Source organism: Periplaneta americana, chromosome 12 (genome assembly GCF_040183065.1).
Source record: "Periplaneta americana isolate PAMFEO1 chromosome 12, P.americana_PAMFEO1_priV1, whole genome shotgun sequence".
NCBI classification, from domain to species: Eukaryota; Metazoa; Arthropoda; class Insecta; order Blattodea; family Blattidae; genus Periplaneta; species Periplaneta americana.
In genome coordinates, this window is record NC_091128.1 from 19,748,814 (window position 1) to 19,771,103 (window position 22,290).

The 22,290-nt window shown below is 33.7% G+C and overlaps 1 protein-coding gene across 8 annotated transcripts in view; it reads left to right on the forward strand.

The window, feature by feature from the left end:
• Positions 1-22,290, forward strand: part of LOC138710214 (beta-1,4-glucuronyltransferase 1-like) — a 622,862-nt gene that overhangs the window by 477,972 nt on the left and 122,600 nt on the right. For all 8 annotated transcript variants that reach the window (XR_011335176.1, XM_069840870.1, XM_069840871.1 and 5 more), the window contains one exon: positions 5,879-6,035. Coding sequence is in view for 7 of the 8 variants with exons in the window: in XM_069840870.1 (XP_069696971.1) it covers positions 5,879-6,035 (157 nt within the window). In the remaining variant the exon portion in view is untranslated. The remainder of the gene's footprint in view (positions 1-5,878; positions 6,036-22,290) is intronic.

Here is a 22,290-nt window from a genome sequence, read left to right on the forward strand (position 1 = left end):
CTGAATCGTCTTCGCCTATCGCTTAAACAGTTTTTGTTTCGAGAGAATTTCTGAAAAAATCTCTAAAATGGGGAGCACTCAATTTCTTTAGAGGAATATTAAGTACTGAGCATCTTGTTGCACGTATCGTTAGACGCGCACAACTAAATGATGATGATGACGATGACGACGATGATGATGATGATGATGGTGATATAAGGTAGGTGTCCCTGATATGGCCATGCTAAGGTTTGAGAATTTTTCTAGCCGCCATTTTGAAAAAATGTAAACCACTTTTTTTCTCACTCGTTCTCTGTCTAATGGACTTTCTTAAAACAATATCCTTTCCCCATAAAAATAGCTTTAATTGTCCAAAAAGTACCAAATTCCAAAAGTCTACCTAGTGGCCATATCAGAAACGTGCACATGATATGGCCACCCTTGTTCCATGTTCTACAAATCGTGATTGTTTTCAGTTTGATAGCGCAGTTTTGCTAAAATTAAATAATTTTGGTATAAAATGAATAAACATGACACTCAATAATCTTTTTATAATTCAAACGTGTAGTCAAAACAGGTTTTTCATAAAAAATTGAGTTTTTTTCTTAAAATACAAAATTTTTGCGTAATCCCAGCTGTAAGGCATGTAAATTTGTCAGGTGAAAAAAATAAAAGTGAAATGAACTTGATATGGCCATGGTGCATTTGATATGGCCGTATCAGGAGCAGGTAAACTTTCATGAAAATCGTTTGATTATGAACAACTCGTAAAAGATACGCTATCAGCGACAACACCAATCAACAGAACATTAAAAACTGAATGGAGTACTATGGTTTTCATGAAACAAATCTTTGAAAAACATGCATAAAACGAAGGAGACTTACCAGAGAAAAATAAGAACAGGTCACATGAAAACCGCAAAACAGGCAACTGACGCCATATTGCCCGACCTGACTGGATGGAAAACGGTCAAGTAACATACCAGGATGCCCTTTCACTGGATCCTGCTGCAATTTAGCGGATTTTTTTGGTTAACTAACTCACAATAGGGGGTGGCCATATCAGGAACATGGCCATAACAGGAGCACCCACCTTAGATGGTTCCTCAGATTTCATTTCAACGCATTTCCTGTGCAATGTACTGTTGCATTGTTTCTCTATAGTCTGAGTTGTTCTGGTTTTTATTTGAATTTTACATATATTACACGCGATATTGTCTTCGTTAATACATAAAATGTCACTCTCATACTTTTTAATTGCAGTTCGTATATCTGAGCGAATTTAACGTTTTGCCATTATGAATGGCTCAGCACAACACTATTAATAATAATAACAATAATAATAATAATAATAATAATAATAATAATTTATTTAATCTGGCAGAGTTAAGGCCATATGGCCTTTTCTAACACTCAACCAGGAGTAAAACTACTTTACAAGAACCACTACAAATTTACAAAGTATACCACAATTTTACACACAAAACTGAATAAAATAATAATAATGTAATGTAAACAACAAGTAAGTAGAAATCAAACATAATAATATAACATACAGAAAGAAAGGAAAAAGCATAATAAAATGTGAACGGCAGGTCAAAATAAATGAGACAAACAAAGTGTAAAACAATAAGGCAATTATTGATAATAATGATAATAGTAATAATAATAATAATAATAATAATAATAATAATAATAATTTGTATTATTGTTGTTATATTATATTATATTATATTATATTGTATTATATTATATTATATTATATTATATTATATTATATTATATTATATTATATTATATTATATTATATTATATTATATTATATTATATTATATTATATTATATTATATTATATTATATTATTACTATTCAACGCGTACTAAATACTTGAGCAGGATAACACAACTGCACACATTGCATTATGAATGGACCGGGGTTGCTTCGTTTTGTACGCTGCTGCACTCGCCAGGTACACAAAAGACGGACGGCGAGGCACGTGCCATATACTCTGATATGAAACAACTTCACTTTTCCTTAAGTCATCCCGCATCCACTGTCTAGTAGTAATAATAATAATAATAATAATAATAATAATAATAATAATAATAATAATAATAATAATAATAAATTACACATATTTACCAAAACTTAACTCAAACATGCAGTGGGTAAGAATCATCAACCTTGTCTGGGTTAAACAGAGATAATTCTTATTTCAGCAGTGCAGTGAAAATTCCCTCATCCTTCCTTGCTAATAGAACCTATTCATGGATCAGTTCATGTACGGTTCCTGTATCATCTTATGCGTATGCTAGTTGAGCATCTGCTATGGGATTGAAATTGGACTGGATGCTGTTGGAACGCTTTCAAGGATCGTTATGTACTAAATCCAGAGATGCTATAACTGTGATTATCTATGCTAAGGACGGGATGCTTAATTATTATGATTTCGCAGCTAATTCTCATTGCAGAAAATAGAATTTCCATAATTTGCTAGAAAAAGATGACAAAAAATATGGAAGGCAAGAATTCCGTTAATTTAATGTCATGTAGTGGGCGACTCTCATCTACAAATTTATTTTTTTTATTTATTAATGTACGTACGTTATTTATTATACGTTTAATCAAAGTTGCATGTTGAAATTGTAATTAACTATTTCAATACCCAAATAATTTTCATTCTCTTTCTTTTTTGCGAAAATTTAAATTAAATCTCTGGTTTTATTATTCGTCTGCACTGTCACTTTTCATCTTAACCTCATTGATGTAAACAGCCGATCATGTCTTTCTTCAGTATCCAGGAGACGTTGGTGAGCTTATGCGCATGCCTCAATCCGCTGATTACTTCTGATCGTTCCGAATCCATGTCAAAAGTTTGTTGGAATGCCCGACTACAGTACATGTTTCCGGTTCAGGACTGGTTCGGATTGTGTTGGAACGCTTTTTCTGTACTGCGCATGCTCACGATAGTTAAGGACGGTTCCTGACTGTTGTTGGAACGAACCTAATGGCACCGTAGCATTAAGGATTGGGCTGTATGAGTCATTCCATGTCAAATTGCACAGCAATAAAACACGACCTTCTCGGAAATGATCGAGTTTTTTTTTCATGAATTCCAGACGTCAAATAAGGAGACCCGTATTGTTTTATTTTCACAATTATTACTTATTTGTGTACTTATGACTATTTTAAATTACGCAAATTATGCGCGCACTGTTATATAAACTCACTTGGAACTCTGTGTCTACATATAATTGAGATTTGCGGTTTGGCGCATTTGAAAGACTAAATACAACACTTTTTATTACTTTAGGCCTATCACAAATAAATTTAAAATTTGGCATTTTTTTTTTAATCATTTCTTTTTCGAAGCAAAATTACTATATTAAATAGCCAAGTTAAAAATCAGAAAAAAATAGACTTGTTCGCTGATGTATCATCTGTCAACTAGCCTACTGCATTTATAAATGTGGGATCGGCACCCATACATTTGTAACAATTTATTTTCCTGAAGCATGCACGCGCTCGCGATGCCCAGCTAATGAACTGCTTGCAACCATAGGCTAGAAGGCTGCCCGCGGAAAGTTTTACGAAATGCCCCGTTGCATCTGAAGTCACCATACTAATCATCAAATGATTAATACCTTAAGGAACAGTAAATATCTTATCTAAAGTTATTTTATTATTGTCAGCTCAGGTAAAAGGGGAAGCCCTTCACAGTGCTTATGTTTATACTGTAATATAGCCAAGTGTTTGATGATAGCAAGGCAGGGTAAGGCAGTAAATTTTATGGCAGTAAACAGATGGCAGGAGACAAAATATAGAAGAGAAAAATAATCAGTTTTGGTTTGAATTTCACGGAGTGACGTGATTTCTATACAACATGAGTAATGTTAAAAATCGCGTAATATATAACAAGTGTTTAAATCCATTTACCTTCCTAATCACGCTTTTAAAAAGAAAAGTACACTAAGACGCGTAAGTCGCGACTTATTGATAAAGCTCAATTTAAATGAGTCTTTGAATGTGCAAATATGTGATTCGTTCCGTAAAAATCAATCAATTTCCGGATAGATCAGGTGAAGTTATATGTGAAACCGGTAATTCTTGTGATATTAATAAACATGAATCAAATGACAGTGCGGTCAGAGAACGTGATTATCCCAGTTCTTCTTCTAGCAGTTATATGGCTACAGTGCTAGAAATCACTAATATTGAGGAATTAAAGAAGAGTTTGATGTCAATAGAATCCCCTATCAAGAAAAGAAAGCTATACAAAAACGATACCCCCGTGAAAAGTTTCAAAAAGTAAAAGGCTCCCTACCATGTAAAGTTTTTCATGTAGAAGATGCATCTTCATCCCTTCAAAAGTCAGCCATATTCTATTTTTGACGGAATGCAAAGAAATGTACAACCTGAAAATTACATAGTTATTGCAGACTTTTCTGAAAATTATTCATTTGTAATACAAGATTCAATACAAGGTGTGCATTGGAACATATGCCAAGCCACAATACATCCTTTCGTAGTATATTTCAAAGGAGATACAGAAATTCGTCACGAAAGTATTGTCATCTCAGAAACCATGAAACATGACACCGATCCCTTTCACTTTTTTCAATCCGAAGCAATCAATTTCTTATAGCAAGAATTCAATGATATGAAAAAAAAAATCATCTACTTTTCCAATGGATCAAGTTCACAATACAAAAAAAAAAAAAATAATAATTTTAAAAATAATTGCTTACAAGAAGATGATTATGGAATTAGTGATGAATGACACTTCTTTGCAACGTCGCATGGTAAAGGTCCATGTGATGGCATTGGAGAAACTGTTAAAAGATTTGCCACGAGAGCCAGCCTGTACAAGATCCTATAACAACACAAAAAAAACTGCTTGATTGGTCACAAAAAACATTTCTAACGTGTAATTTATATTTTTTCCATTGAATAAGCACAAAACCCACACTGAAAATTTGCAGGCCAGATACAATCTAAAACCAATAACTGGTACATTAAAATTACATTCTTTCATTCCGTTGTCAAAAACTGAAGATTTAGTAAAACAATTTTCTTTCAAGAAAGATGGTAGGCGAATGAAAATTTAAAGTGTGAATGAAAAGAAACGTTTAATAAGCATAATGTACAAATCTTTGAAGATATCATAATAAGTAAATTAGCAGCGTTTCCTCGGGTGACTTGATCTGTACTGGGTGTAATGTTGCAACGTTCAGTCAATCATCCAGCGCCGTTAAACCTCCCAGCGCGCTTTAACGCTTCCCGTCCACTGCTGCTACACCGACCACTACGCATTGTGTCGTAAGTAATTAAATTCCCATTAAACTATTGGAGATCCCACTCTGATTTTTTCTGCAATTATTAAGAATACTTCAGTGCACCTAGCAGGAATTTTTTTTAGATTTTTAATAGGGATATTTCACATTGATATATAACTTTTAAAAATTGAATTATAAAAAAATATCTGTAATAATTATATTACAATTAGTTAGTAAATATTTAATAAAAGACAGTACCTTATGCTTTTAAATGCATTTTTCAAAAAATTTTTAACATTAATATCGTCAGAAATATGACGCTTTAAGTGTTGCATTGTGCGACATTTTTAACGAATTTTAACATGTAATATTTTAAAAACGTGTGGACTTAGGGGGAAATAAAAATACACTTGTTGGTTTATTACACCCATAGAGTTGGTAAAAAATATAAACGCAATCAGAAATATGAAGGTCAAAATTTGTATAATTTTGTGCGATTTGACGTGGAATGACTCCTATGGAACCTATTACACGTCCCGTCATTATTTGAAAACATTGCGGTAAGAGTTTCGCAAGGAATCGATACTAGCGCTTTGAAAGGTGCTTTGTGCTTTGCTTCACAGATGGCAGGCGAGTGCAGAGAGCGAAGGAGAAGCAGTCCATGTGAACCACAACGTTACGAACTTCGAGTTCCTGTACGAACCTTTCTACGTGGCCCCCGATACCGTTCCGGCCCACGATGAGCGCTTCATCGGCTACGGGTACACCCGCAACACTCAGGTCAATCATCATCACACATTAACAACGAACAGTGATTCCAAATCCAACTCAAATCCCAACTACAATATTTCTGGAGTGGCATGACTACCAACCAAGGCGTAAAAAAAAAGAATAATAAGGCCCGATTGTATAAACCATTTAATCTTAGATCAGAGGTTAAATTGATCCTTGTTTCAGCTGAACTTGGAATTTTGTGTTGTATAAAGTCTAATCTGAGATTAATTTGTCTCAAACTAAAGTCAACTTTGACTGAAGAAATTTCTCCGATTAAGTTAGATGATCCAAGTTCAGTTATTTCTTTTCTGTTTGAACTATACGAGTGATAGATTGTGCAAATAAAATATCCATTATTATTAATATTAATAGATATGTTAGGTACATTTATATATACATTTCTTTCAATTTCTTGCCTTAATACACAAACATTCTTATATTTTATAAGGCTCTATCGTGTTCAGCAATATCAAATAACATAACCTATAATTATATTATGTTTATAACAACCATTAATTATTAATGGATATGATAGGTACATTCATAAATGTTCAATTAACTGTATTACTAAACGAAAATTGTCGTTTTATAAAGCTTTATTATGTTTAGCAGTATCAAGCACCATAACATGATAACAACTTGGAGAACAGTCAACCTTCTTCTTATTGTCCGCCATTATTTATGTTGCAAAAAAAAAAAACAGTGTCTCCAACAGAGTGTAATACGGAAAGTCGTGAAAAAGTAGTTGTAAAGTCGCTAGATTTCTCATTATCAGCAAAGAAAGATTACATTTTGTCACTATGGGGTGCTAAAAAGATCACTAAATCCCTATTTAAGCAATCTAAAAGTTAAAAGAAATTGTTGTTGAAAAAGAGTTAAAATCGCTAGATTGGCAACACTGAACAAACCTGTATAACATGGTCCGCGCATCACGTATTTCACCTGTTTATGCGATGTTGCCAAATCCTTTTCACGTGAACTTAGATTGCATTTGAACCAAGGTAATTTGATCGCAGAAAAGTTTTATACAATAGAAGAAGTGTCTGAACTCGGGTTACTTTTCGATCTTCGATCAAAGTTGATCTTTAGTCAGGGAGTTTTATACAATTGGGCCTAAGTAACTTGTCTTGTAACCCCCATGACTTCCAGCTACTAAACGAACCAGAGAGAAGCTATATCACTCTGTCCACCGCTGTGGAGTGACGGTTAGCATATGAGTTTATGAAACACAAGGGCTCGGGTTTAAATTATTTGTTGGGACAAGTTACCTGGTATTGGGTTTTCTGAGGATTTGTCTTAGCCAATTAAAGCAGGATTTAATTAATTAATTTAATAATAACATATAAAACACAAAATGTTACCTGAAAGTACTCTGAAAGAGCAAAGCTCGTGTTCGGAGACAGTTCTGTTTTTCATAAAATAACAGGAATATTATACAAAATATTACGTAACTCAAAAAATAACTCTGTTGTTTCTAAACTAAAATTTAAAATTCTAATATCAGAGCATTACGCAAAGTATACATGATTCACAAAAATATCTCTGTTGTTTCTGGAATGAAATTCAAAATTCTAATACCAGAATCAGATACTTTTAAGAGTAGATGGATTGTTATTTGTTGTTGTTTAGTCAACTGTCCGAAGACAGTTCTGAACCTCACAACTGACACCAAGAAGGCACCACTTATGAGGCAACTAAGCCAGGAGATAATGGGGTAGGGTGGCCAGCTCCTTTCCCCCTTCATTACATACATCGCCGACTAGCTACATATTACACTAGTCAGACTTCAGATTCATACAAACAATTGTATTAACATAATATAAATCACAAACATACATATCTTGTAGACTAACATATAAACACCAGGATAAAATACTTAAGAAGTAGGCTACATGATAGTAATAATAATAGTAATAATGATAATAATAATAGTAATAATAATAATAATAATAATAATGAAGTTAATAATAAAAATACTAGTAATAATTGAGATAATTTACATAATACTTTCAGAGTGGAGAAAAAATGTTGAGAATGATGATGGATTAACATTGTTATTAGTGCAGTTAGTAACAAATCATAGTGATTACAATGCGATAACACACTAGAAATTCCACTCCACACATTATCTCTATATTCCTCATCCTTTACTATTGCTACTTATCGTCACTAGAAGTCTCTACCGCCTGAAGTCAAGGGCTGTCGAAACTTGAAATCTCTCAAATCCAAGTTATAAAATTATCTTATGACGAGTTGCCAAACTAACATGGGTATGACGAATCTTGTTTTGCATGTTTCCATGTATTCGGTACAATTTTTATATTCTAATTACCCTATATTGATTTTATTTTATCTGTTTTTGTTTTAGCATATTTCCCGTCAATGGTAGGGCGATGTCTATCATGTGATAACTTGAGCTAGTTATAATTTTCCTTGCAGTATGTATCTAATAAATATTATGTTCTATTCTGTTTTCTATTTTACTATATTATTATTATTATTATTATTATTATTATTATTAATTATAATTAATATATTATTATTATTATTATTATTATTATTATTATTATTATTTTTATGCATTATATGTCTAATTTATTTTCACTTACCGGCACTGTTCACGTTTTATTATGCCTTTTGTTTTCTTTCTATATGTTATATTATGTCCTATTTCTGCTGCCGTGTTTACTTTATACTATGATTATATACTTCATTTTTTTGTGTGTGTGCTGTATTTTGTAAATTTGTGGTGGTTTATGTACAGCAATTTTACTCTTGGTTGAGTGTTAGAGAAGGCCGTATGGCCTTAACTCTGCCTGGTTAATTATATTATTATTATTATTATTATTATTATTATTATTATTATTATTATTATTATTATTATTATTATTATTATATAGTAACAAAGTTAAAAACTGAGAGAAACAGTATACTTAGGGTAAGAATAAACTTATTTTACAATACATTATACATAGCTATAAAGTATGGAAATCTGTCATATGAGTTGTTTAATTGCGGATTTGAACCTTTCATTACTAAAAGTAGCCATTCCTATATGAAGCTTTACTATAGAATTATATGGACATGGATTATAATTTTTACTATGCAGTAAACCAGCAGATGTGAAGTATTCCGGTTCAATTAAGTAAGAGTGTCATTTCGTCTTATATTATGATCATGTGGATGACCTAGAAATTTAATTCGATTTTTATGTTAGAATTTAATTGAAGATTACGGTATAAATTTTGTCAATGCTAAAAACATCAAATTCGGATTGGATCAAGTTTGTTGGATAATCCAGTCTCCTTTCCAAACAAATTTTGGTTACACGTTTTTGCAACAGAATTAGAGGAAGAAGAGCAATTTTTGTAATGCTTCCCATCCATTTATACTATATTGGATAACAGATTCAACTATAGCGAAATAAACCAAACATAACACATATGTAGGCAAGCAAAGGCGAAGATTTGAAAATTTGTAGGCCCTAAATTGTTTTGCGGATCCTGTTACATGAAAGTTATGTCTATTTCACTTCAAGCGCTGATCAACAATAATTTCCCGATCTTTCACATATACAGATGGTTTCAGACAAGGGCTTTTACAGGTTGTAGGATGTCTACAATTTGAGTTATGGACTGTTAATTTTAGATGTGAAAGTGACTGCTGGGTGTAACTTTCGGCGTTGGACCTACGACGCATTTCGAATCATAATTACACTTCTCCTCTTTCCCATGTTTCTGGTTTGCACGAGTACGTACTCTTTCTGGGATTGCTAGAGCGATTTTTTTTATAAAGAAAACAATATATGTCTTTGATCTAGCAAAATATTTATTATTATTATTATTATTATTTTTATTATTATTATTATTATTATTATTGTTATTTACAGCTAATTTATTTTTGTTCACTAGAAACACTCAACTCTTAATGATAAAATTGCATTTATTTATTCTAATTCCATTTCCCTAATTCCTTATAGACATTAAACGCAAGGAATTTATGAAATCTTTTGTCAAATCCCTTGCCACTTTTCTTTATTATAAACACTTAATTTGCGAAGAAATGCTCCTCTCTACCTTAAATTACTATTATTTAATTAAATCGCTATTCTAACTTTCTTTCTTTACGAAAGAGAGACCCGAAGGCTTACAGTGCAGTCTGAGGCACTCCCATTCTTTGAATGAGACTTTTAGCCGAATGGATGATGGTATGTGAATTAATGATGGCGAAATGAGTCCGAGGTCCAAAGCCGATTCTGCTACAATTGGTTGAGGGAAAAGCCCGGAAAAACCGTAAACCAGGTAACTTGTCCGAACCCGGATTTGACCGGGGTCCGCTCTTTTCACCGTCAAACGTGCTAACCGTTACTCCATAGCCAAAATGATTACTACTGACGAACGTTAATGAAGGTTTAGTTATAACAAGACATCTTGTCACACTGTTGAATAATAAAGGATGCAAGCTTCTCTGTATAGCCTACATACTATACCGTGAAATATGTAACTAAATTTCTTGTACTTATATTTTCTGGGTTGAGTAGGAGAGGAAGTTCTACGATTGTAAATCTCTCTGAGTTATAAATAAATAAATAAATAAATAAATAAATAAATAAATAAATAAATAAATAAATAAATAAATAAATAAATAAATAAATAAATAAATAAATAGACAAACCAAACAAATAAGAAATGAACAACAAATCAAACAAACAAAACAAAGAAAAAAAGAAATAAAAGAAAAAAAGCAAAATAAATAAATAAATAAATAAATAAATAAATAAATAAATAAATAAATAAACAAATAAATAAAAGCGCTTATAAATATTAACAAAACCACTAGTGACAATAGAATCACTTTGGCGATGCTTCTTAACGTATTTCTTAATGTAGCTTCTTCTTTTTTTTATGTTTAATATTGGTCGACCAGCAAACTTGCTATACAGACCACTGTTAAATTATGGAATATCACATGCAGAATATCATGCTGAGGTTGGCTCTAAAGGCTCCTCTAATTAAATTAAATTAATTAATTAAACATTTTTCTGAATTATGTGAAAAAAAAATATTATGATTTTCTGTGTTAAATTTATGAAGAGTCGTCAGTATCACTAAGAAGGATGTCTTGAGGGAGTTTCCTTTTAAGTCGAGATGGCTGACAAGATTTTGCTCCAATGTTATATGTCACAGCTCCAGGAACACCAGGAAGTTTGTTGAAGAAAGATTTTGACATTGAATGGATGTAGTGTTCTAGTGGAAGAATTCCCAATTCTTGATGCAGTTGTTGATTTCTTACAAACCAGGGGGCATTTGTTGCAGTACGCAGGAACTTGTTCTGGAGAACTTGTAGGCGATGCATGTGTGTCTTATTTGCAGTCCCCCACATTGGCGCTGCATAAGTTAAAAGAGGTCGTACAAGCGAGGTGTAGAGTAGCATTGATCAGTCCAATCCAATTTGTGAACGTCTATTAACCAAAGGGTATAATTTTCGAATTCTAGAAGAGGTTAGTGTAACAATGCGAGTTATATGGGCATTCCATGTAAGTTTCGTGTCTAATAATATTCCCAAATATTTGACAGCTTCTTGACTAGAGAGCCATGTAACTTGTTCATTTAGAAGAACCAAAGGAGGTGGATTATGAATAGGCCTTAAAGAGAAGATTTTAGCTTCTGTCTTGTTATGTTGAGTAGTAATCTTCAGTCAGAGAACCATTTAGACAGCTCCTGTAAGGATGTCTGAAGAGTGCTGATTGCAGTATTTAGGTTACTATGAGAATAAAAGAGAACTGTATCGTCAGCATACATAGCTATGTGTGACGGTTGTAAACGTGGACTGTCATGTGTGAAGATATTGAAGAGAAGTGGTGACAGTATAGATCCTTGTGGTACTCCGGCTAAAACTGGACGAAGCATTGATTTAATGCCATCTACACGTACTGAGAACTGACGCTCAGATAAAAAACTTTTCACGATGCGTGTGAGATAGTCAGGAAAACCAATTCTATATAATTTTAGCATTAAACCATCATGCCAAACAGTATCAAATGCTTGGGCAATAACCAGAAACACAGTGGCAGTATACTGTTTTTCTTCAAAGTCTTTTATAATGGATTCAGTGACTCTTTGCAGTTGGTGTGTTGTATAATGTTTTGGACGAAAGTCAAACTGAAAATCTGGTATTATCTTGTTTTGGAACGTAAATTTACAAGTGCGATGATGAATAACCTTCTCAAACAATTTCGACAGCGTGTGCAGTAAGCTAATAGGTCGATAACTTGATGGCAAGTGCTTAGGTTTGTTAGACTTATGAAAAACAATGATTTCAGCAAGCTTCCAGGCTCGAGGAAAGTACCCAATTAAAAGGGCAGCATTGAAAATTATCGTCAAGTAAGTAAGAGCTTTGTTGGTGAGCTTCTTTAGTACAATGTTGGGTATAAGATCATGGCCTGGAGATTTTTTATTTGGAAGCCTTTGAATGAAGTGAGACAATTCTTGTGGAGTAGTATAGGAAATTTTCTCTGGCACAGTCGGCTTATTAATATTTTCTATAAGTTCTTTTTCTAATTCAGAGGTAGTCTGTTCATTTTTATTCTCGTTTGGGGTGAATACATGTTGATAATGAGATGCAAGCAAGTCACATTTCGACTCTGTGTCTGTGGCTATTTGAGAGTCTAACCGAAGTGTCGGGATGACTGTTGGCTCGCGTAGAATACGCTTTGTAGCGTATCAAAGAGTATTATCAGCTTCAGATAGAGATGATAAGTAACACTGATATGACTGCAAGCGATGTTGTTCAAGATTTGTCTTGACTAATCGTATGAGATAATTCAGCTTCTTCCGCTGCCATGGTTGCCTCTCTCGTTGCCATTGTCTACGAATAAGATGTTTTTCCTTAATTAATTGGAGTATGGAAGATGGTAAGTAGTAGCGCGTTAATGGCCGCTTGGAGGACATTGTAGAATAATTTACACATGAGCATATTGTGTCCGTAAAATGTTGAACATCATTGTCAATATCTGTTGCTGTTAGTGGATGATATTCTGTGACTAACATTGAGTCTAGAGTCAACTGAAATTTATCCCAATCAACAAAACCATTAATAAGGCGTTGCACTTTAGGTGTTACATTAGGAGACAATTGGAAAGTAATCAACACTGGACAATGATCTGAAACAAGTGCTGTTAATGATGCAATATAAGTTGGTGAATGCATATTCTTTGAATTCCGATGTCAAGAATATCGGGAAGATTGGCGGGATTATATGGATAGTGTGTTGGTTCAGTTGGTGCGAGAATATGGAGACCAAGGTTGTTAATGCAGTTGTAAAGACGATGACCATTTGGGTTCCTTACTCTGCATCCCCATGATGTGTGTTTACAGTTTAGATCGCCCACAAGAAGTGTTGAACCGACTGAGGGAAATAAAAGAGCAAAGTATGCAGTATTTATCTGATATTTTTGGGGCTTATAAGCACAAAATAAAACAAAATCATGGTTATTTTGACACTTAATTTTGATTCCGACAATGCAGCTTCTGTGCGATGTATGTACACTGTTGTTCAAAAATAACTGATCCGAGTAATCGATAGAAATCGATAATTATTTGTTGGTGTACGGTAAATGTGGATTTTTTACTTATTGCTTCTATGAATAGATGGCGGAGATAATAGTCACTGTTGCCAATTGTAGATAAATATTCCCGCATTATGGAATTCAATTTTTCATCCCACTCAGCTAATTGTAAAACAACATTGGGTTTAGCTGGAAACCGTTGATATTTTCAGTTGAAGGGCTCAGAGCCAAAGGCGACTAACCCACAATTATAAAATGAGTAAATAAGAGTTGAAATTAAGAGGATCCTGACAAAAATGATTGGTTTCAAAATTTATTTTAATTTGTCTACATTGAATAAATACAAAAATCTATAATACAATACAATTAATCTATAACAACAATGTATAGTTTTGAAAAAAGATGAACAATACAAAATTGTGGGTTGGTCGTCTTTGGCTCTGAGCCCTTCAATTGTGATAATAATTAATGCTTAACCTACATAATCATTCTGACACTTTTTTAATTGTCCCAATAATGATGCCACCTATTGAGAACTAGCGGAACAGTTTCAAAGTTTGTCAATTTTTTTGTATCTTTCGTTCTGTCTTATCCCGTGGTTGGAAAGTTCGCTTACACGAGCATAAAATCGAAGATCTGGTACCTTCGAACGTCAGTCTACGTAATAGAATTCAAAACGTCAGATTCTTAACGTAGCGGCAACTGATACAAATTTTTTGACACCAGAATCAAACGTTTTTACAAGTATGTTTTTACCACATGAAATTAAATATGATTTCGTTCTCAATGTAGTTTCTTCATTATAATACTGCTGCTGCTTTATAGCAGAAGAAACTAAATTAATGGAGTAAGTTTCACAAGCAGCAATTTTTTTATAGCAGTAACTGTTGGCTGTGGTTCCCGAGAACACTCTAGTGGCCTATCATGTTACTATTAGTGCAGGTTCTGCTCCCGAGCGCATTCTTACGGTTGTCATTGTAACAAAGTGTGGCTGCGTTCGTATGCATGTACGTAAACCTATTATTATTGTACACTGACGTTCAAAGGTATCCGATCTACGATTTCATGATCGTGTAAGCGAATTTTCCAACTACGGGATAAGTCGGAACAAAAGATATAAAGAATTGACTAACTTTGAAAGAGTTGCGCTAGTTCTCAATAGGTGGCACCATTATTGGGCCGTTGAAAAATTATCAGGAAAATTTAATGATGATGTACATTAAGCGTGAATTATTCTCATAATTGACAATATCAGTGGTTTCCAGCTAACACAGTGTTGTTTTACAATAAGCAGAGAGGGATGAAATATTGAATTCTATAATGAGGGTATATTTATGTACCATTGGCAACACTGATTATATCTTCGTCATCTAATCATAAAAGTTATAACTGAGGAAGCCACACTTACACCAACAAATTATCGACCACTATCGATTAGTAGGGTCAGATATCTTTGAATGCCAGCAGAGGTCTGCATCGGACGCCAAGTAGTTCATAGCATAATCCGATAGGTAGCGCACATGCATGATGGGTAAAATTGTCACGAGCGATAAATCCTCGAACGGTATAAGCCAAGCGTTAGGCATTCGTTCTTGTTACAGTGATGAACTGTGTAGTAACATCATAGATGTTTATCATTTCAAAACTTTGCAGTGTTTAACTAACCTTTCCATAGTACAACTACAAAAATTGCTTTAAAATGTAATATAAATGTTGTAGGTAATTCCTCCCCCCCCACAGAGGAGTGATTTTGTTTTTGCCAGATCTGATGTTATTGGATGTAAACGTAATTATTATAAACGGAGAACACAATCACGATAATGCTAGAACTGTGTCAAGTTTTCTAGTAATAGTAATAGTAATAATAATAATAATAATAATAATAATAATAATAATAATTAGTGTATCAATCTTTGCGCCTGTAACAGTTGTGCAGCATGATTATTCGTTTTATTATATTTTCTGTGACGTTATCTCTGAACTAATATTATTATTAATCTACTGCTATATCAATAATATTTTGTGAAACGTTTCTACATTGTCGCAGCATATAGGCAGAACACTATGTATGGACCTATCATATTATATATGTGGTAAATCAAATATTGAATAATTATTAATTAGCAGTAATAGCTGTATATCGAAGTTTTTCATACTATTTTATTTATAACTTCATGTTCCTGTTTTTGTAAGTTCCATTGACTGTTCCATTAAACGTTTGTCATAAACGCAGAAAATAAAGCCTTATTTTTACCGTGTGAGCAAAATATATGTGTATCTTATCTGTCGCCTTCCATACAAGATAAGACATGTCGGTGAGATGACCTTGTTCTGTGCTTCTATTTATTACGAGCGTATCATGGCCGATCGTATATCACTCGAGAGTGCGACACTCGACGGAGTTCAAGCGAGCGATTTAACTCCAATGTAGCACTCTGAACGCCAGTGTACGTTCGCTCGGAGAAACACCAGGAGGTGGGAGCTGAAAGTAGAAGGCCACACAAAATACTGCAGTTTCCTTCGTCCCGTACAGATGTAAACACAACATAGTTTCCAGTTCTGTAACGACTTGGACAACACGTAGTTAGCATTATCTGTTTAGCACATTGAAATTAGTGGAACATGTAGCGACATGGAGTCTGTTGAAGAGAGTGAACAACACAGTAATGACGACAATAATAAATTGTAATGTGCGTACTTCTCCTGTTAGAAGAACTAATTCATTAGAGAGACAAGCTGCACATATTATTAAAAAAAACGTATACCTAATTTTCAGTGAAGGAGAAGGCAAATATGTGATTCACGAATTGCTAAAACTGTTCGCGCTACGGGTGTTTCAAGATCATTAGTGAAGAAAATAATTTCTATCAATATTAGCAAGTATAACACTCCTAAAGGAAAACTCAGACTGCATTATAAACAGTTACGAAATTCAAGACACTTAGTGATTTCGGACGTGATATAATACGAATTACTATTTATGAATGATACAATAACCGCATATCTCCTACATTGGATATCATTTTAAGTGCAGTGCAAGAAAAGACACAAGAGACAGATTTTATATTGCTGTATTGGAAAAAAGAACATATGACTCAATTGTTATAAGTTATACTATTCTGAAATTTGTGATATTAACAAATTTATGATGTTAACTCTATAGGGAGAGAAAGGAACTAGCCACCCTACCTCATTATCTCCTGGCCAAGTTTCCTCATGAGTGATGCCTTATTGCTGTTACTTATGAGGTTCAAATCTGTCTTCGGACACTTGACTAAACAACAAACAACTGTGTAGGAGAATAAAACTATTATTATATGATTCAAATAAATACATTTTTGTCATATTTAGAAAATGGGTCTAAGAGACCCAACCCGTGCAGTTAGGCCTACGTAAGGGTTAGTGATAATAATAATAATAATAATAATAATAATAATATCAATAATAATATGGATAATAGGACAAATAATAATAATAAAATAATAATAATAATAATAATAATAATAATAATAATAATAATAATAATAATAATAATAATAGGCTAATAAGAATGAGAAAATTGTCATTATTGAAAATATATAGAGATCGTAAGTGGGACGTTTAAGTGATGTACTCTAGTAGATGTTGCAACGCTGCTTCCTTAGTTGCGTGTCGAGTTGTGTAAGAACCACTGCTTCGGTACCTTACTTACTTATTGCACCCCTTCCCCTGGTTTTTCTGCGAGCGAACGTACAATATGTAGGTGTACTATAGTGCGTTTCACGAATAGAGGATTTTAAACCTGTAGGCCTGTTTTACAGGAGAATGAAAGGACTGCCGAACGTTTCAAAAGGAACTTCACAGTCCTGGTAGAACAGTCGTGTATGTATCATTTTATTTGATGATTATGAACGTTTAATTTGTTATATTGACGAGTAAAAATAAGGTTACCACATTTTTACATAGGCTGCCACATGAATACTAAACTTGCCATACGTTCTGGATTTGTTGGTACATTTTGTGTGAAATACACTCGCATTATGCATAACAATCACAGAATTAAGTGCAATGTTAAGCAAAAGTTGTTTCTGGAACTATTTTTCAAATGGTCGCTATCCATTTCTTCGTTGATTGCGAAATTTGTCGTTTTCACACCAAAGCAGGACGCAGTCGCGAATAGGATTCTTCTGATGAAGAAGTAGGCCTACTTCTGTTTCTTGCAGTTGTTGAAGACGATCACAGTTTCGTTCTTATAATACCACCACCACCACCACCAACACCACCACCACCACCACCACCACCATCATCACCACCACCACCACCACCACCACCACCACCACCACCACCACCACCACCACCACCACCACCACCACCACCACCACCACCACCACCACCGCGGCCGCTGCTGCTGCTGCTACTACTACTACACTACTATATCACTCTTACAGTCCCAGTAGAATCTTGGTTAACCGAAACTGCGGTTAAGAGAAAAAATATGTTATTTTCATACAGTATGTTCTCATTCTTTACTGCGCCCGTTGTGGCAGTCACTGATCGTGAAAAATTTGTAGTTTTAATAAATAGTCAACAATAATAATAGTTCGAGAAAAATCATAACGTCCCACTCCACCTGACTTTCTTCGTGATTTTTAAAATAGGTGTGAGAGAAGGATTGTCTTTTGTTCATTATATTTACAGCGAGCGTTAGGACTCATGGCACCAATTTATTTGTATAGTTGAGAAAAAGTATCCGATAATTTACTATTACTAGCATAAGTTACTAATGGTTTATTCATTGTTATACATTTTGGGTTTTAAAATGTCTGAAATCACGTAATAATGATTTCTCTTAGTCTTACTTGAGCGACAGTTGGGTGTTTTAAATTATGTTTTTGGCCGATTGTGTTTTTTAACAACCTTACCGATGTTATTGGCAGGCCTTGTAAGTTAAACTTACAACACACGTGCGGTAAGCAAATAAATCAGATCAACTTTTATTTATTTAGTTAAAAGTAAAGAAATATCAGTGTCGCGCACCATTATCTTCTATGAGGAAATAACTAAATTTCTTATTATACTTGTACTCTTTCTAAATTAATTTATTGGAGTGGAGATTTGTAACAAAACAGGAATTAATGTAGGTAAGACGTAAGAGTGAAAACCATTTCTGATAACTTCCTGTTGTTGCTCTGAGCGCCACTCGTGGGGTCATGGCTGAACGCGAAAACATCCATGGAATAAAATACGTATTCAAGTATTAACCTTTATCGGTATGCAATTTATCTACACGATGTATAATTAATATCTCACCTACAAACATTTTCTATATGCTATTTATTTATATTGATGTGTAATTATTAATTTGTCATCTACCTACTTTTTTGAAGACAAAGCTAAACTTTCTATAATTTATTTTATTACATTTTCACAATCACCGCCAAATAATAAAAAATGAATAACACCTATCGATCTTCTAATATAGAAAGACAGGAGAAACCCTTCGATCTTCTCAGCTATCGACAAATACGAATAATAACAAATGAATGACACCTATCAACAAATAACAAACAGCGATCACACATGGAAATGTTAGCGTCCAAAACAAACTATTTATTTAAATTGAAAATAGTTAATAATAATTTATTTTTTATTAATATCGGCCAAAAAATAGTATGCAATGCATGTGTTACGTCCATAAGATAATCTCGGAAATAAAGAAGACTCGACTTCGTCTCGTTTTCTTTAATTTTTCCTCGATTCTGTTATTATGCACTTACCACGCTTGTATCGCAATATACTATTTTGCCTTGTAGACCTATTATAATTATGTGTATTAAAGCTAAACTTGATATTAAATAATCCTAGCAGGAATTAAAAAATAATGAGTGAAGAAACTGTCATTACTTTATCTTAAATAAAGGTGTAGGCTTATAATGAGTTCTTGAAGATAAGTTCGTTTGTAATAAAAAAACTTCGTGTATACACTATTTGCACCAAATTGATTAGTCGTGCTTTATAGCATTATGAAAGTGAGCATGATATGCTGTTGTGGCGATATTTTTCACCACCCTGTTTTTTCTTCTATTTCCGTAGTATTGATTTCTTTTTATCTACCCTTCGTGGCTGGTTTCCTAATTTTTTTTCTTTCCCACTAGATATCTTTTACCTAATCTTGTTTTTATTAAATTTCTTTTGTTTTATCTTCTTATGCATAAGTGGACGAGTTTATTTCCGGGTTTATTCTGTTGTTTATTGGTTTGTTTCATAATTTATTCAGGTTGGTTAAATTTAAAATTTCTTTCTGTTGGTGATTCGTCGACTTTTGCTGTTGGCGACTGGAGTGACTCGGCGAGCAGGAAGTCAGTGAGAGTGGGAAGTGAGTTAGAAATGACAGTCAGTCAGTCAGTCAGTCAGTCAGTCAGTCAGTCAGTCAGTCAGTCAGTCAGTCAGTCAGTCAGTCACTGAGAGGACTGGGTAGTTGGTGAGAGGCAGCGAGATGGACTGCTTGTAGGAATGCTCTTCCTCGAGATCAGTAACTACTTGATTCTGGCTGATTCTGGTGGTTTGCAGGTGACCGGGCGGTTTGGTCAGGATGATATATTGTGAGATGTGATTTCTGACTTAAAGAGATAGATAGATATTAATTTTAGTTTTCATTATCTTTTTCATTTTATTATTTGATTTTTCAGCTTATTATTTCAGATTTAGTTAATTGCATTGGTTATTTCATATAATTACGATACTTTGATTTATATGTATGAATATTGTTTTCATTCTGGGATCAGTACCTCATATATTCCGTATTACATATAGGGTAAAATAGGGTCTGTTGGACAGTCGGGCATGTTGGACACTTTGTACTTTAACGTGTTACCTCGTCATTTGTGGGCACCACATTCTGCTAGAAGTCAATGACTGAAGTAGCCCCACACGTGGCTACTTCCGTCATTGACTTCTAGCAGAATGTGGTGCCCACAAATGACGAGGTAACACGTTAAAGTACAAAGTGTCCAACATGCCCGACTGTCCAACAGACCCTAATTTACCCTATTTATTTGGAAGTCATGTGGGACAGTGAGTACGTATGAGTGGACTGATTTGCTATTTATATTGATTGTGTTTGATATGGGAGTACGTTATCGATTCTTTGGACTCTAGTTGGTTTCTGTTCATTCATCTCATGTCTAGATTAGTTTTTTTACATGATTATTAAAGCTTTTGCTTTTTAATAACGAATGAGAGTGAATGAGTTTGCTTTTTCTCTCTCTTTTGATCATTTGCTGTTTTCGCATGACTACTAGTTACCTTCCAGCCATATATTTTTTTTAGGAGCTTCACTCCCACTGTTGTTAATAATTATCCAGTGCCATTCCTGTGATCTCTTAATACCTTTTTATTTATACATATTAATCAACCAAATTTGTTACTATTTTTAATAACATTATTTACTGTTATTACCTTATTTCATTGTAATAAGTGTTGTTACGGTAAATGTTTAATTTTTTGGTATTGTTAACTCTCTCCTTTCCAAGGGGGCTACCATCATTAATCAAGGGTTTACGGCCGAATCTCGGTTAAAGGTAACCCAATACAGTTCACTGTTTTAACGTAATTTTTAGTATCTACTTATTTAAATTTCTGAGCAAATATATAAGCTACTATAATTCTATAATGTATATACGTATATAGCTAGGTCCTAATCTGATAAGATTATATAACGTCACAATATACTATGTTACAAGTATCCTATTGTTATGTTACATACTGTTGGACCCACCGAAATACGAACGCAATTTTGATATTCATCTTCTGTAGTATACACAAGTTGAAACAGTTTCGTAAAATAACCTACTAAAAAAAAGGATAAAAAATAAAGAGTTATAAGGCAGTGATATAATTGCATGCAGTTCTTTCCTCATTTCAACTGATCTTTCTTCCTTATATTCCTGTAATCTTCATTGCTCATATCGTATAGCATGGAAAGTCTCCTGACACACTCTGTTAGTCCTGTTCAGTTACCACTGTCAAATGAATGCGGGACGCGGGAAAACGCTGCTTGCTCCGAACTGCAGGTAGTAATGCTGCAGTCCTGCGATCCAGGCGGAATTGTGTCGCTGCGGTGTGAGCGGATTCATTGTATTCACAATAATAATTCGCGCCGGTTTCGCTTTCGCTGCCACTCCCGCATTTCGCGTTGGTGTGAGCAGACCTTTACAAGATAGTAACAAAGAAAACCGAAAAGTATGTTTTGTGGACTGAAAGAATGGTACTTCTTGAGTTACAGAAGACAAGAATTGTTTGGAACAAATGTACCAAGACAAAGGGTTGTGAGTAAACTAATTAAAGTGATTAAGGTTTTAAGACTGTTTAACAGTGACAATTTCGTCCTTTTGACGTTCTTTCTGAATATGTGGAAGCAATAGGTCCATTGCGATTGAAGTTCTTAAGACTAATTAATTCGTTTGTAGCTCTATTTTATTTATACTCTATTTCAATAATATGCACATAATTTTCTTACAAATAATATATTCCTGTACGTTTTCTTGTTCTCTTCCTTCTCTAGAACGTAGAGCTATTAAATCAGTTCATTGTATTTATACAGGGTGAGCCTTCAATAATGTCATTAATTTCAGAAAGTTATTCTTTGAGATATTCCAAGCAAAAACCTTCAATACAATTTTGCTCGTTTTTGTTTCTTTTTCGAGATAAAAATTG